This window comes from Rattus rattus, chromosome 1 (assembly GCF_011064425.1).
Source record: "Rattus rattus isolate New Zealand chromosome 1, Rrattus_CSIRO_v1, whole genome shotgun sequence".
NCBI classification, from domain to species: Eukaryota; Metazoa; Chordata; class Mammalia; order Rodentia; family Muridae; genus Rattus; species Rattus rattus.
Genome location: NC_046154.1, coordinates 215,056,180 through 215,074,494, shown reverse-complemented (window position 1 = coordinate 215,074,494; position 18,315 = coordinate 215,056,180). Strand labels below are relative to the sequence as shown.

Genomic DNA, 18,315 nt, shown 5'->3' with positions numbered 1-18,315 from the left:
AGGTCTCTTGCAGCAGAAAAGTTGGTCTTACCTGTGGTCCCGAGGCTCAAGTTTGCTCGTGGGGTGCTGCCTATGAGCTCTGTAAACACTAAGTTTAATGTTAAAGTATTCATGAGTTTTGTTCAATATTCTTATTTCGGTTCCATGAATTCCAAGTACTCTTTATCAAAGTAAAAAGGAAGAAAGACAGAAAGGTGTTTTCTTCTGAAATTCTGTAGCATTTGATATTAGCTATTTAACATTTCCTAAGTCACCTCTTTTTTTTTATTGAAAAAAATTTTATTCTTTGAATATATTCTGAATCTGAGTTTCCCCTCTAAGATCTTCCCCCACCTCCTAATCTACACAATGACAAGTCTTTTGTCTCTCTTTAGAAAACGAACAAGAAACATGAAAATAACTTAAAAAACTTAAAAAAAAAGAAATAACACAAGAATTGAACACACACACACACACACACACACACACAGGCGACACACACAAAACAAACCTATGAAATTCCAAATCAAAAGACCAATAAGACAAACAACCCCAGACACCCCGCCTGGACCTGAAGGGACTTGGTCAACAGTTCTCTGCACTATGCCCATTTCTGACTCAGAAGAAAACACCTAACACCATCTGGGATCACGGTGCATAGGGGACTCTGGGAAAAGGCAAGCGCAGGCCCCTCCTGGTTGCTGCCCTCATGGAGAGCTCAAAAAGCAGCCCCCACCAGCAACTTGAGCTGCAGGACTCAGGTAAGACCAACTTTTCTGCTCCAACCGACCTGCCTGGTGGACTCAGGACACACAGGCAAAATTCCTCTGGGACCGGACACTTGGGTTTTAGCTTGAGCCCCCAACCTCACTGGTTCCAGCCCAGACCTCCTGCTCCCAAACCCCTAGGGAGAGAGAGCTCACCCCAGATAGGTGGGCACTCCTGAGACTGCAGAGCGTGAGACCACCAATACTGCCCACCCTGCCCACATCCCTGGCAAATGCTGGCAGGATGTGGAGAAAGAACACACTCCTCCATTGGTGGGATTGCAGACTGTTACCACCATTCTGGAAATCAGTCTGGAGGTTCCTCAGAAAACTGGATATTGAACTACCTGAGGACCCACCTATACCTCTCTTTGGGCATATATGCAAAGATGCCCCAAAGTATAACAAAGACATGTTCCACTATGTTCATAGCAGCCTTATTTATAACAACCAGAAGCTGGAAGGGCAGATGCTCTTCAACAGAGGAATGGACACAGAAAATGTGGTACATCTACACAATGGAATATTACTCAGCTATCAAAAACAATGACTTTATGAAATTCATAGGCAAATGGAGGGAACTGAAAATATCATTCTGAGTAAGGTAACCTACTCACAGAAAAACACACATGGTATGCACTCATTGATAAGTGACTATTAAGCGCAAATGTTTGAATCACCTAGATGCACAGAACATATGAAACTCAAGGCGGATGATCAAAATGGGAATGCTTCACTCCTTCTTTAAAAAGGGAAACACAAAATACCCTTGGCAGGGAATAGAGAGGCAAAGATTAAAACAGACACAGAAGGAACACCCATTCAGAGCCTGCCCCACATGTGGCCCATACATATACAGCCACCCAATTAGACAAGATGGATGAAGCAAAGAAGTGCAGGCCGACAGGAACCGGATGTAGATCTCTCCTGAGAGACACAGCCAGAATACAGCAATTACATAGGCGAATGCCAGCACAAACCACTGAACTGAGAACAGGACCCTGTGTAGGAATCTTAGAAAAGGACTGAAAAGAGCTTGACGGGGCTTGAGCCCATATGAGCAACAATGCCAACCCAGAGTTTCAGGACTAAGCCACTACCCAAAGACTATACATGGACTGACCCTGGGCTGCAACCTCATAAGCAGCAATGAATAGCCTAGTAAGAGCACCAGTGGAAGGGAAGACCTTGGTCTTGCCAAGACTGAACCCCCAGTGAATCATTGTTGGAGGGATAGCGATAAGGGGGGGCACGGTGGGGGAACACCAATATAGTAGAGGAGGGTAGGGGTTAGCTGGATGTTGGCTGAAACCAGGAAGGCAATAACAAATTGAAATGTAACTAAGAAATACTCAAGATAATAAAGATGTGAAAAAAAAAAGAAAAGATACACATAAATTGCAAGAAGCTTACAGAACACCAAACAGATTGGACCAGAAAAGAAAAATACTCCTACTACATAATAATCAAACCACTAAGTGTACAGACCAAGAATAAAATTTAAAAGCTGCAAGGAAAATGGCCAAATAACATATAAAACCAGACCTATTAATATTACATCTGATTTCTTTTTTATTATGGAAATAAATCTTTATTTTATCATCACATTACATTTTCTTCCTTAATATAGAAATAAAATTTCAAAATTAAGGAGCAGGAAAATAATTTTTTTATCTTAGTTAACTTGAGTATTTCTTATTTACCTTTCTTTTTTTTAATTTTTTTATTAACTTGAGTATTTCTTATGTACATTTCAGTGTTATTCCCTTTCCCGGTTTCCAGGCAAACATCCCCTTCCTCCCCCCTTCCTTATGGGTGTTCCCCCCCACCCCCCCCATTGCCGCCCTCCCCGACAGTCTAGTTCACTGGGGGTTCATTCTAAGCAGGACCCAGGGCTTCCCCTTCCACTGGTGCTCTTACTAGGATATTCATTGCTACCTATGAGATCAGAGTCCAGGGTCAGTCCATGTATAGACTTTAGGTAGTGGCTTAGTCCCTGGAAGCTCTGGTTGCTTGGCATTGTTGTACATATGGGGTCTCAAGCCCCTTGAAGCTCTTCCAGTTCATTCTCTGATTCCTTCAGCAGGGGTCCCGTTCTCAGTTCAGTGGTTTGCTGCTGGCATTCGCCTCTGTATTTGCTGTATTCTGGCTGTGTCTCTCAGGATCGATCTACATCCGGCTCCTGTCGGTCTGCACTTCTTTGCTTCATCCATCTTGTCTAATTGGGTGGCTCTATATGTATGGGCCACATGTGGGGCAGGCTCTGAATGGTGTTCCTTCAGTCTCTGTTTTAATCTTTGCCTCTCTCTTCCCTGCCAAAGGGTATTCTTGTTCCCCTTTTAAAGAAGGAGTGAAGCCTTCACATTTTTGATCATCCGTCTTGAGTTTCATTTGTTCTAGGCATCTAGGGTAATTCAAGCATTTGGGCTAATAGCCACTTATCAGTGAGTGCATACCATGTATGTCTTTCTGTGATTGGGTTAGCTCACTCAGGATGATATTTTCAGTTCAACCATTTGCCTCCCAATTTCATAAACTGTTGTTTTTGATAGCTGAGTAATATTCCATTGTGTAGATGTACCACATTTTCTGTATCCATTCCTCTGTTGAAGGGCATCTGGGTTCTTTCCAGCTTCTGGCTATTATAAATAAGGCTGCGATGAACATAGTGGAGCACGTGTCTTTTTTTATGTTGGGGCATCTTTTGGGTATATGCCCAAGAGAGGTATAGCTGGATCCTCAGGCAGTTCAATGTCCAATTTTCTGAAAACCTCCAGACTGATTTCCAGAATGGTTGTACCAGTCTGCAACCCCACCAACAATGGAGGAGTGTTCCTCTTTCTCCGCATCCTCGCCAGCATTTGCTGTCACCTGAGTTTTTGATCTTAGCCATTCTCACTGGTGTGAGGTGAAATCTCAGGGTTGTTTTGATTTGCATTTCCCTGACTAAAGATGTTGAACATTTCTTTAGGTGTTTCTCAGCCATTCGGCATTCCTCAGCTGTGAATTCTTTGTTTAGCTCTGAACCCCATTTTTAATAGGGTTATTTGTCTCCCTGGTCTAACTTTTTGAGTTCTTTGTATATTTTGGATATAAGGCCTCTATCTGTTGTAGGATTGGTAAAGATCTTTTCCCAATCTGTTGGTTGCCATTTGTCCTGACCACAGTGTTCTTTGCCTTACAGAAGCTTTGTAGTTTTATGAGATCCCATTTGTCGATTCTTGATCTTAGAGCATAAGCCATTGGTGTTTTGTTCAGGAAATTTTTTCCAGTGCCCATGTGTTCCAGATGCTTCCCTAGTTTTTCTTCTATTAGTTTGAGTGTGTCTGGTTTGATGTGGAGGTCCTTGATCCACTTGGACTTAAGGTTTGTACAGGGTGATAAGCATGGATCGATCTGCATTCTTCTACATGTTGACCTCCAGTTGAACCAGCACCATTTGCTGAAAATGCTATCTTTTTTCCATTGGATGGTTTGGGCTCCTTAGTCAAAAATCAAGTGCCCATAGGTGTGCGGGTTCATTTCTGGGTCTTCAATTCTATTCCATTGGTCTATCTGTCTGTCTCTGTACCAATACCATGCAGTTTTTATCACTATTGCTCTGTAATACTGCTTGAGTTCAGGGATAGCGATTCCCCTGAAGTCCTTTTTATTGTTGAGGATAGTTTTAGCTATCCTGGGTTTTTTGTTATTCCAGATGAATTTGCAAATTGTTCTGTCTAACTCTTTGAAGAATTGGATTGGTATTTTGATGGGGATTGCATTGAATCTGTAGATCGCTTTTGGTAAAATGGCCATTTTTACTATATTAATCCTGCCAATCCATGAGCATGGGAGATCTTTCCATCTTCTGAGGTCTTCTTCAATTTCTTTCTTCAGAGTCTTGAAGTTCTTGTTGTACAAATCTTTTACTTGCTTGGTTAAAGTCACACCGAGGTACTTTATATTATTTGGGTCTATTATGAAGGGTGTCGTTTCCCTAATTTCTTTCTCGGCTTGTTTCTCTTTGGTGTAGAGGAAGGCTACTGATTTATTTGAGTTAATTTTATACCCAGCCACTTTGCTGAAGTTGTTTATCAGCTTTAGTAGTTCTCTGGTGGAACTTTTGGGATCACTTAAATATACTATCATATCATCTGCAAATAGTGATATTTTGACTTCTTCTTTTCCGATCTGTATCCCTTGACCTCCTTTTGTTGTCTGATTGCTCTGGCTAGAACTTCAAGAACTATATTGAATAAGTAGGGAGAGAGTGGGCAGCCTTGTCTAGTCCCTGATTTTAGTGGAATTTCTTCAAGTTTTTCACCATTTAGTTTAATGTTAGCAACTGGTTTGCTGTATATTGCTTTTACTATGTTTAGGTATGGGCCTTGGATTCCTATTCTTTCCAGGACTTTTATCATGAAGGGGTGTTGAATTTTGTCAAATGCTTTCTCAGCATCTAATGAAATGATCATGTGGTTTTGTTCTTTCAGTTTGTTTATATAATGGATCACGTTGATGGTTTTCCGTATATTAAACCATCCCTGCATGCCTGGGATGAAGCCTACTTGATCATGGTGGATGATTGTTTTGATGTGCTCTTGGATTCGGTTTGCCAGAATTTTGTTGAGTATTTTTGCGTCAGTGTTCATAAGGGAAATTGGTCTGAAGTTCTCTTTCTTTGTTGGGTCTTTGTGTGGTTTAGGTATAAGAGTAATTACGGCTTCATAGAAGGAGTTCAGTAGTGCTCCATCTGTTTCAATTTTGTGGAATAGTTTGAATAATATTGGTATGAGGTCTTCTATGAAGGTCTGATAGAATTCTGCACTAAACCCGTCTGGACCTGGGCTCTTTTTGGTTGGGAGACCTTTAATGACTGCTTCTATTTCCTTAGGAGTTATGGGGTTGTTTAACTGGTTTATCTGTTCCTGATTTAACTTCGGTACCTGGTATCTGTCTAGGAAATTGTCCATTTCCTGCAGATTTTCAAGTTTTGTTGAATATAGGCTTTTGTAGTAGGATCTGATGATTTTCTGAATTTCCTCTGAATCTGTAGTTATGTCTCCCTTTTCATTTCTGATTTTGTTAATTTGGACACACTCTCTGTATCCTCTCATTAGTCTGGCTAAGGGTGTAATTATCTTGTTGATTTTCTCAAAGAACCAACTTTTGTTCTGTTGATTCTTTCTATGGTTCTTTTTGTTTCTACTTGGTTGATTTCAGCTCTGAGTTTGATTATTTCCTGCCTTCGACTCCTCCTGGGTGCATTTGCTTCTTTTTGTTCTAAAGCTTCTTGGTGTGTTGTCAAGCTACTGATGTATGCTTTCTCCTGTTTATTTTTGCACGCACTCAGAGATATGAGTTTTCCTCTTAGCACAGCTTTCATTGTGTCCCATAAGTTTGTGTATGTTGTACCTTCATTTTCATTAAATTCTAAGAAGTCTTTAATTTCTTTCTTTATTTCTTCCTTGACCAGGTTATCGTTGAGTAGAGCATTGTTCAACTTCCATGTATATGCGGGCGTTCTTCCCTTATTGTTATTGAAGACCAGCTTCAGCCTGTGGTGGTCTGATAGGACACATGGGATTGTTTCTATCTTTCTGTATCTGTTGAGGCCTGTTTTTTTGACCAATTATATGGTCAACTTTTGAGAAAGTACCATGAGGTTGTGAGAAGAATGTATATCCTTTTGCTTTAGGATAGAATGTTCTATAAATATCTGTGAAGTTCATTTTGTTCATGACTTCTCTTAGTCTGTCTACGTCTCTGTTTAATTTCTGTTTCCATGACCTGTCCATTGATGAGAGTGGGGTGTTGAAGTCTCCTACTATTATTGTGTGAGGTGCAATGTGTGTTTTGAGCTTTAGTAAGGTTTCTTTTACGTATGTAGGTGCCCTTGTATTTGGGGCATAGATATTTAGGATTGAGAGTTCATCTTGGTGGATTTTTCCTTTGATAAATATAAAGTGTCCTTCCTTATCTTTTTTGATGACTTTTAGTTGAAAATTGACTTTATTTGATATTAGAATGGCTACTCCAGCTTGCTTCTTCCGACCATTTGCTTGGAAAGTTGATTTCCAGCCTTTCACTCTGAGGTAGTGTCTGTCTTTGTCTCTGAGGTGTGTTTCCTGTAGGCAGCAGAATGCAGGGTCCTCGATGCGTATCCAGTTTGTTAATATATGTCTTTTTATTGGGAATTGAGACCATTGATGTTGAGAGATATTAAGGAATAGTGATTATTGCTTCCTTTTATATTCATATTTGGATGTGTCACACTAATTTCTAAAGTGGCTGTACCACTTTGCTCTCTCACTAGCAATGACTAAGTGTTTCACACGCCCACATCCTAACAAGCAACTGCTGTCATTTATTTTATTGATCTTGGCTATTAGTAACACAAACAAGACTGTCACAAGTTCAAGTCAAACAAAATTCTAGCACTGAAAACAGGTTGCAGACACAAATTCCCACCCCTAACTGAGAAGCCATTTGCTATTGATGCCCACTGGCTTAGGGAAAATCAGTTTTCTATGTTGGAGTGTCACTGGGTTTCTCAACCACATTTCTGGATAAGCCCTACCACAGGAATAGTTGGACAACACAAAAGAAACCCAGTGGTTATATATGTATACATATGTGTGTATATATATATGTGTGTGTGTGTGTGTGTGTGTGTGTGTGTGTGTGTATTGATTTTGGTTTCATTTTTCTGTTTTCTTTCAAACTTTTTTGTTTGTTTTGATTTTTATTTTTGTGCTTTAGGTCCTTTCTTTTTTGAGAGAGAACATAAATGGTATGTGGGTAGGGTGCTGGGGAGGAGTTGAAGAATGTGAAAAACATCCTCATAATATATTGTTTAAGAGATTTGAATAAAAGGATACCTTATGTGGTTTATTTATAGAATAAATGATGCTAAGCGGCCCCAGCAAAACAACAGCTGAACCTTTAATCAGTTCTGTTCCTTGAGATAAAATTGGCTAATATAGAAGGGTAGGAGATTATGATCTCTCATCTGTTGAGGACTTGGTGTTGAGAGAGGGCCACTTTTCTTTATTAACATGAACTCCAGAAGGTACAGATTATTTCAATAGATAGCCTCAAAACTATGAACATGTAGAAAATAAAACTTGGAATTGCTCACATGATAAAAAAGATTAAATTGAGCATTTTAAGGGATAATCTGGAGAGGCTTGTATGAAGGAGCAGTAGGATAATCTGCCATATACATTACATACAGATATGAAACTATCAAAGAATTAATAAAATACATTAAAAAGTAAAAATGAACCTGACTTAAGTCCAGCCAGCCACAGATTAGTCATAACTTGATAAATTAGATGTATTTTTGAGCTTGTCATTCATCACCTTATTATAGTGTTGCATATTCTTGGTCATAAATGACAAATATAGGTAAAAATAATGAGGGCAATCAGACCATTGCTATATTACAAAGAACAATAATCCCTTTATCTACATTGCCATGTTTAACAAAAATTTTTAAAAGTCAAAACTGCAAATGCTTTTTTTTCCAGAAATTAAAGAAAAGATCATTTCACCTTATCTTAGAGATTCACATAAGGAAAGAAATGTCTTCCAACATATACTTAATTTCTATTATGATTTTAAAAAATATCTAGATTCTCCATTGTCCTCATCTACTTGATTTTGGAACACAGATATCTTAATAATTAAGTTGTATTTCCTTGTATCCCCAGAGGGCTCTCTCCCAGAAGGGTGAGGGAAATCTCAATGCTATGCTTATTTGTAAAAGTTATAATATTATACTGAGTCTAAAGCCCTTGTGAATAGCTTTTTCTGGTGCTTCAGTAGATTAGAGTTTCCAGATGGCTCAGGACCTGGACATATATATGCAGTGTAACATATTTCGTTCCTTAAAGGGTCTAAAAATCTAAGAATATATCCAGATAATATTCTGCTTGACTTTTCATGTCTACAAATTGTAGTTCCTAAGATCACTTAAGCTTTGGCAGTTCAATATTCAGAAAGTTAATCTTGACTCTCCTAATAAGACTATAATTGTTCAACAAAGCAGGCTGCTTTCAAATGGAGAGTAATGATGAGTATAGGTTATGCTTTTCTATGGGAGACTCTGAAGCTCAGACCATGAATGACTGTTCGAAAGATTAGGTTTATTTAATCCTAAAATAGTTTAAAAATACAACTGTGATAAAATAAATAATTAAATTTATGTTTACCCTCCATAGAACTCAAATAATACACCAAAAGGAGGGAACCTTGGAATTTTACTGCTTCATTTAAGAAAGAATCTGACAGACCATCACACCATAGAAGGTAAAGGTTACTTTAAACACATTTGAGATTTAACAACTAACTACTAAGTCATCAACTAACTTCATGGTTGCTAGTTTCTTTCTCAAGATATGAATGGCTCTACTTGTATATTTGCTGATATTTATGTGTTAAGCTCTATCACACTTATAAAACATTGCTATGATTTTGCACATCCATCACCACTCAATTGTTAACAATCTAGTAAATATACACTGCAATCGCTAAAGGCTATTGACCAGATTCAGAAACAATGCTACAAATACATAGAGAACAGAGAGATGAATTTCATTTTAAAGAAGCTATTGCTATGGAATGGATAATGGATATTTGTTACTAGTATTAAAGTACGATGAGGAAATGAGATAAGAATAAATATTATTTATTCTTGGGTTTGGGGTCTAGGCAATATTGAAGTAAAGATAATCTGCTGTTTTCAAATGTTACATGACTCCTCAGCTTTCTTCATTGCTTCAGTATCTCACACTCCATCATACTCCTTCTGTCCTAATTTAGAAACTTCTGTCCCTATAATATCTGGACATGTAACTTTTGAGAGACTTAGTTAACTTTTATTTTTATTATTCAAAGCTGTGTTGCTGAATAATGGTCATTACTTTTATCTTAGTCATTGATTTTTCTGAAATAATATAATAACATTTCTTTCCATGTCTTCATTCCCTAGTCTTTAAAAATTTATCTGGTTCCTTGCCACAGCTTAGACTGACATCCCAAAAGGCCATATGCATATTACGAATTTCCAACAAAATGAAAATTGATTGTTTGGGTATGAGTTAATTGGCCAATTATAGAGAAGTATGCTAGAATGAATAACATTAGTAGAAGACTGACATGGAGTCAAATGACTTATGCATGTATGACAATTTCCACAAGAAAACTTTGGTTTATCTTATTATTATTCTCTTTATATATGATAAAGCAATTTAGCATAAGAAACTCTGTCCACAGTTTGAATTAGAGAGTAGGAGAAGTCTATCTTAACTTAAAGTACATGATGTGTTGCATAACTGTATAACTCTAAAGACTTCAGGTTGGACCTTGAGTCTGTATGTTCTATTAGTCTATTTTAAATTCTACTAAAAGTGTATGTTGATTAATTGGTATTTGCAATAAACAAATGATATGCTGACCACAATTATTTGTGATCTTGGAAGAGCTATTATTATGTAAAAATATTCCATATTCAATATGAATATTCTTGGGAAATATGCTTTTTCCCAGGTTGAAGAATTAAGGAAATTTTATTAAATGTAAGAAATAATGCTAAAGTCAATTAAAGAAACAGGAAGTTTTTGTTGATGGTAATACAACATGATTTATCAGGAGCATAAATGCTAGAGACAGATTGCTTTAATTTATAACTCTGACCATAGTCAGTAAATGTCAAGAAGATTAGTTTTCCTATACCTTTTCAGAACATATGGAAATATAGCAGTATTCGTGTGGTATTATTATTGTATATACTAAATTAACTATCAGGAATGCATAAAGAAAGTATTGAAATAAAAATTGTCACATAAATATTAGAAGTAAGTTATTTGTCCATATGAAATTCAAAAGGAAACTTAAAAGTAGGATGTATAGTTAATACAGGGACTTCAAAGTCTGCCATGTCTTACAGAGAATCAATGACAGATATAAAGTCATGTCAGGGTAAATGGAAAGTAATCATATTCTCACACATAGACATTTTGTTCAGTGACTATTACCAAGTAACACTTAACACTTCTGTTCATTTTTCTTAAAGACTGTTGAACTGCGAGAATTAAGAGTTTTTTCTTTTTGAGATTATATGTTCCATTTGAGAAAGAGAAAAATCCTACAATGAATTTTAAACTTTTTTTGCAATTCACAATGCACACCTTTTTAGTTTATATAAAGTCAATAAAAATTCAAAACTTTTAGACACAAAAGGAAATTAAACATATTAGGTGTTGAAAATTAATCAGTCACTTTTATTGGCATATGTTCATTATGCACAGTGTTTGGTTTAACAGACACTTTAATATTTATTTCGTTGACCATGTTCAGACTTTTTTTTTTTTTATTAACTTGAGTATTTCTTATTTACATTTCGAAAGTGTTATTCCTTTTCGGTTTCCAACTGGCATCCCCTTTAACCCCTCCTTCCCTTCTTTGGGTGTTCCCCTCCCCATATTTCCCCCATTGCCGCCCTCCCCCCAACAATCACGTTCACTGGGAGTTCAGTCTTAGCAGGACCCAGGGCTTCCCCTTACACTGGTGATCTTACTAGGATATTCAATGCTACCTATGAGGTCAGAGTCCAGGGTCAGTCCATGTATAGTCTTTAGGTAGTGGCTTAATCCCTGGAAGCTCTGGTTGCTTAGCATTGTTGTTCATATGGGGTCTTGAGCCCTTTCAAGCTCTTCCAGATCTTTCTCTGATTCCTTCAACGGGGGATGTTCAGACCTTCTTATTAGTACCGTCTCCCTTTTTCTCCCTCCTAGTAGTTTTTCCCCTTGCCAAAATATGTATGAAGTTATGCATCCATAAAGACTTCAAGAACACAGGTTTACAATTATTCACTCTCTAGGTTAAGTCTCAACTTCTTATAAATGAATGCATGGAAGAATCAGTATTCAGAAATGAATACTAAGGTGACTGACTGTATCTCTAACCTGGACTATGTAAATTGCTACCTCTATAGAATTTCTCAAATTATCTCTGCCCACTTCCTGGCACTGTTTCACAATATTGAAATTAATGTATGCAGTAGCAAAGGAATGTATAGATCATTGTTATAGTAAGTCTGATAGTCATTTTAGGAGGAAGACACTGTATTGTATATTTGAGGAAATTGCTGAGCTATATAAATTTTAGAAATTAAAAATTGAAAATAAGATGTAGAGTCCACATTAGCTGGTTGAGTTCAGGTTATGTTGCAGCATTTTGAAGCTTAAATATTAACTGTTACACACTTGTAAATTCCTGTCCTGTAGTAGCAAATTATAATATAAGAGTTTGTTTATTTTGCCTTGTGCCTCTCATCAGATCTTTTCCATGGGCGACAGGGAAATCAACAATCACTCAGATATGACTGACTTCATCCTTGTAGGCTTCAGGGTCAGTCGCGAGCTCCATATCCTCCTCTTCCTGCTCTTTCTGCTTGTGTATGCCATGATCCTTCTAGGAAACCTTGGGATGATGGCCATCATTATGACTGACCCCAGGCTGAACACACCAATGTATTTCTTCCTAGGCAACCTCTCCTTCATTGACCTCTTCTATTCATCTGTTATTGCACCGAAGGCTATGAGCAACTTTTGGACTGAGAGCAAGTCCATCTCATTTGCAGGCTGTGTGGCTCAGCTTTTTCTCTTTGCACTCTTCATTGTGACTGAAGGATTTCTCCTGGCCGCCATGGCCTATGACCGTTTCATTGCCATCTGCAACCCACTCCTATATTCTGTTCACATGTCCACACGTCTCTGCACTCAGTTGGTGGCAGGCTCTTATTTTTGTGGCTGCATCAGCTCTGTTCTCCAGACCAGCATGACATTTACTTTATCTTTTTGTGCTTCTCGGGCTGTTGACCACTTTTACTGTGATACTCGACCAATTCAGAGATTATCTTGTAATAACCTCTTGGTCCATAAAATAGTATCTTTTTCCTTATCCAGCATTATTATCCTACCTACTGTCATAGTCATCATTGTATCCTACATGTATATCGTGTCCACTGTTCTAAAGATACGCTCCACGGAGGGAAGGAAGAAAGCCTTCTCCACTTGTAGCTCTCACCTGGGTGTCGTGAGTGTGCTGTATGGTGCTGTTTTCTTTATGTATCTCACACCTGACCGATTTCCTGAACTGAGTAAGATGGCTTCTTTGTGCTATTCCCTAGTCACACCTATGTTGAACCCTCTGATTTACTCTCTGAGAAACAAAGATGTTAAAGAAGCTCTAAGCAAACTTCTAGAGAAGAAAAAATTCATTCTTTAATTATTCTTCCTCTCTACCAGTAATGCTTTGAATGCTGATTTCATATATTTTATAATCAATATTTTCTTTTCCTATGCTATTAGTAGAATTCATGGACTAAATCCTTAGTAAATTTTAGACCTTTTCTTCTCTGAAATTTGAAGATGAGGACATCCTGGATATTAGAGAATCACTCTTGACTATACTTCCTTCTCACATCTTCAGTGACAATTTATTCAGAGAATCGGTATTTATCTTATACAATTAAGTAAAATTTTAATGTTTCATTCTAATGACTTTACAATAATTTATCTAGTGTTTATCTGTTTCACTGTCTTTTCACCCTGTATAAAATTTATAAAGATAATGGTTATTTTTAAATAAATGCTCTTTTCTATTTTATAGCTTTATTAGCATTTTTATTTTGTTACTATATTCCAGTTTTATCAAATAGTTTATCCTCAGGGAAGAACTGAAAATAAGAAGAAACAAAGTTTGAAATATTATCTTTCTATATACATTTATTTGAAGAATTGTCCCTAAGCATTGCCGACATTGTGTAGTGCTCTGAGATGGTGCTAATTGCTTGGTTCTATTTTAGTAAACTAAATTAGAAGATAGAGTATGGAAAATATTTTGATTGATCCTTCTTTCTAACATTTGGTTTATAATTTTATCTTGTTTTTCATTATTTCTGGGAAATAATTAATGGAGTTTTAAAAATAATTGAGCCATTAAAATAGAACACTTTTTTTTGTCCACATAGTCATATTTGTTTATTTGATAAATTTTGGTTAATATTCTTGTTAATATTTTGACATCATAGGGGTAGGTCACTCTACTTTTTAGAAAGTTTACAAATTAATGAGCTAAATCCTTAGACAAATGATGAAATCATATGGCTTTGTCAGCAGTATTCTAAGAAAACACCTGAGGACCTAAGGTTGGTACTAGTGAAAGTGCTCTTAGGGGATGCATCAGAAGAATTTAAATGTCCAAGTCTGTCAGGACAATTCTTTCATAAGTTCACAGTGTTTATCTGGGTTTAAAACATGCATGTTTTGAATGTGGCATATTTTAAAAGCTACATGGAATATATAAGTTGTATTAACTTATTAATAAGACAGGTCTCAAAAAGAACTCTGTCTTCTCTTTTTTTTAATCTGAATGTGTGTTAACAGTGGTAAAGAGAACAGTTAAAAATAAGTGAGCAGAACTGAGGTCATTGCTCAATGATAGAATACCTGCCAAGCATGAATGGGGCTCTGCACTTGAACTTCTGTACTGCAAAGCAAACACAAAAACAAAGAATAGAAAACACTAATAATCTTTCAGTAAGTCAATAAAAGGGTTATTACTCTGTTTGATGATAGCATACATGTGCATTTGTGTGTGTGTATGTATATTTGTGTGTGTGTGTGTACCCTACACTTAATATCATTTTAATGATAAAAAATTAGCAAATTCAGGTCAAAGGAAGGATGTCACACCTTGTATTTACAGCACTATATTCTATAACAACATATGACAAAATAAATTGTAATACTTTCAAATATGTATCCTGAAGGTTTATTTTCCAATCTCACAAATATGACTACACAAACTATAACCCCATACTTTTGAGATCAGGTGGAATAATTATACAGGCAAGAACAGCTTCATTTAAATGAGTAAAAGGAGAAGTTTCTTCTTTTTAGAGATGTGATATACCCCACGATTGGTTTAGCTCAGTTATGAGAAATTATGCTTGTTCATGATACATAACTTAGAAGGAAATATAATAATAGATGTCACATTCAAAGAGTTACTATAAATATAATAATAAATATAAGTTGATTAATTTTATGATAATAGTAATATGGGATGTATATACATAGATGTATAGCATATCATTATTTTACTTATTTAATTATCATCAGTTCAAATTGTCCATTAATATAGGATGTTCCAGGTAAATGCATTGGTACCTACAAAGTAAATAACTATAGAGGACATTGGCAATGAGAACAGCATCAAGATCTATCAATTCAGAGACAGGGGAAGGTACTAAGTTACTGATACCAAGAAATCCATAGCTTTACAAATCTCAAATAAATCAGATTTATGGCTGCAGGAAAACATGGAATATATCAAAAAGTAATGGAGTCACTAGTAATAAGCAACAATAAATAATAAAGATAAAATTAAATGCATAATTATTGAACTTTGAGATTTAGGGGAAACAGATTTTAAAATAGAAAACTGAAAAAACATGATAGAGAAGGCGATAATCTGCAACAGCAAAGGAGAATGAGCACACCCATTGTATTTGCTGTTCTTCACAGGACCCAGGAAATAGAATCAGTCTTGATGTTAACCAACAGATAGCTGCTTAATTATTTTTTTCCTCCATCTTTATTAACTTGGGTATTTTTTATTTACATTTCAATTGTTATTTCCCTTCCCGGTTTCCAGGCCAACATCTCCCTAACCCCTCCCTCACCCCTTCTATATGGGTGTTCCCTTCCCCATCCTCCCCCCATTATCACCCTCCAAACAACAACCCCCTTCACTGGGGGTTCAGTCTTGGCAGGACCAAGGGCTTCCCCTTCCACTGGTGCTCTTACTAGGCTATTCATTGCTACCTATGAGGTCAGAGTCCAGGGTCAGTCCATGTATAGTCTTTAGGTAGTGGCTTAATCCCTGGAAGCTCTGGTTGCTTGTCATTGTTGTTCATATGGGGTCTCGAGCCCCTTCAAGCTCTTCCAGTTCTTTCTCTGATTCCTTCAACGGGGGTCCTATTCTCAGTTCAGTGGTTTGCTGCTGGCATTCACCTCTGTATTTGCTGTATTCTGGCTGTGTCTCTCAGGAGTGATCTACATCCGGCTCCTGTCGGCCTGCACTTCTTTGCTTCATCCATCTTATCTAGTTTGGTGGCTGTATATGTGTGGGCCACATGTGGGACAGGCTCTGAATGGGTTTTCCTTCAGCCTCTGTTCTTAACTTTGCCTCCTTATTCCCTCCCAAGGGTATTCTTGTTCCCCTTTTAAAGAAGGAGTGAAACATTTGCATTTTGGTCATCCTTCTTGAGTTTCATGTGTTCTGTGCATCTAGGGTAATTCGAGCATTTTGGCTAATAGCTACTTATCAATGAGTGCACACCATGTGTGTTTTTCTGTGATTGGGTTACCTCACTCAGGATGATATTTTCCAGTTCCAACCATTTGCCTACGAATTTCATAAAGTCATTGTTTTTGATAGCTGAATAATATTCCATTGTGTAGATGTACCACATTTTCTGTATCCATTCCTCTGTTGAAGGGCATCTGGGTTCTTTCCAGCTTCTGGCTATTATAAATAAGGCTGCTATGAACATAGTGGAGCATCTGTCTTTGTTATATGTTGGGGCATCTTTTGGGTATATGCCCAAGAGAGGTATAGCTGGGTCCTCAGGAAGTTCAATGTCCAATTTTCTGAGGAACCTCCAGACTGATTTCCAGAATGGTTGTACCAGTCTGCAATCCCACCAACAATGGAGGAGTGTTCCTCTTTCTCCATATTCTCTCCAATAGCTGTTTAATTAAAATCTAATACAAGTACAAATGGGATTTCCCTCAGCTATAATGGAAAGATTATAGAAAATACAAGAAAAACATATTTTTGGAATTGGAAAATTTTCTCGTAATGCAGGCTTAGAAAGATTTTCTTTCATGTATGTGTCCTAGTGTCTAAATGTCAGTTACATAGATTTAGGTGAGAATAAGTGAAGATTGTAAAATAGAAAGGAGACCATATTCCAGTGGAAAAGGAGATTTATCAGTTGGCCATGGAAAGGACAAGAACACAGCAAAATCTGAATGATGTAGGAATGGAATTACTGTGGGATAAAGGACACCTCTAGGAAAAGTGAGATAGGGATATAGGAGGGTAAGTGAGAGTGGAATTGTATCTAAAATGAACATGTTCAAAACTTTCTAATGACATTATTGCTTCAATAATTAACTTATAAAACTTATACTATTATCATACTAGTATTATATTATTATATACTATTCTTTTAAAAGGAAGTCCAAGGGAATGTTATCTAGCAATTTGAATTTGAAACCCAAAGCATGCCTTTTTGCAAAGGAGTGACTCTGGATTCTGGAAGAGGAGAAAGTTTAGTACTGAATGTCAATACTAAAGCAGGTCCCTCAGACTCACAGATAATATCCTTTTAACAAAGTACAAATTATCAGCATCACTTGGGGAAAAGGAAGACTGTGCATGCAGCTCAGATGAGTGAACTTAGGTCCAAGACCAGAGGTAAGACCAACTTTTCTGCTCCAAGTGACCTGCCTGGTGGACTCAGGACTCACAAAGGCAAAATTCCTCTAGGACTGGGCACAAAAATACTAGCCCAGGTTATTATATCCAGCAAAACACTTAACATAGATGGAGAAAACAAGATATTCCATGACAAAACCAAATTTACACAATATCTTTCTACAAATCCAGTCCTATAAATGATAATAAAGGGTAAAGCCCAACAAATGGAGGGAAATTACACCCTAGAAAAAGCAAGAAACTAATCGTTTTGCAACAAAACAAAGAGATGAGAAGCACACAAACATAATCTTACCTCCAAATATGAAATAACAGGAAGCAACAGTTATAAATCTTTAATATCTCTCAACATCAGTGGACTCAATTCCCTAATAAAAAGACACAGATTAACAAACTGGATATGTAATGAGGAACTAGAATTTTGCTGCCCACAGGAAACACACCTCAAAGACAAAGACAGACACTACCTCGGAGTAAAAGGCTGGAAAACAACTTTCCAAGCAAGTGGTCTGAAGAAGCAAGCTGGAGTAGCCATTCTAATATCGAATAAAATTGATTTCAACCATACAAAAAGATAATAAGGACACTTCATATTCGTCAAAGGAAAAATCCACCAAGATGAACTCTTAATCCTAAATATCTATGCCCCAAATACAAGGGCACTTACATACGTAAAAGAAACCTTACTCAAGCTCAAAGCACACATTATACTTCACACAATAATAGTAGGAGATTTCAACACCCCACTCTAATCAATGGACAGATCACAGAAACAGAAATTAAACAGAGACATAGAAAGAGTAACAGAAGTTATGAATCAAATAGACTTGAATAGTCCAAATGGAATGTTTATAGGACATTCTATCCTAAAACAAAAGGATATACCTTCTCACCACCTCATGGCATTTTCTCCAAAACTGATCATATAATCGGTCACAAAACAGGCATCAACAGATACAGAAAGATAGAAATAATCCCATGTGTCCTATCAGATCACCATGGGCTGAAG

General features: G+C 37.0%; 1 protein-coding gene across 1 annotated transcript; it reads left to right on the top strand.

Moving 5' to 3' along the window:
- Positions 1-12,047: 12,047 nt before the first annotated feature.
- Positions 12,048-13,022, top strand: LOC116890074 (olfactory receptor 9K2). The gene has a single exon (XM_032890837.1). It carries the CDS (start codon positions 12,081-12,083, stop codon positions 13,020-13,022), a length of 942 nt encoding a protein of 313 aa, XP_032746728.1. The 5' UTR covers positions 12,048-12,080.
- Positions 13,023-18,315: the final 5,293 nt, after the last annotated feature.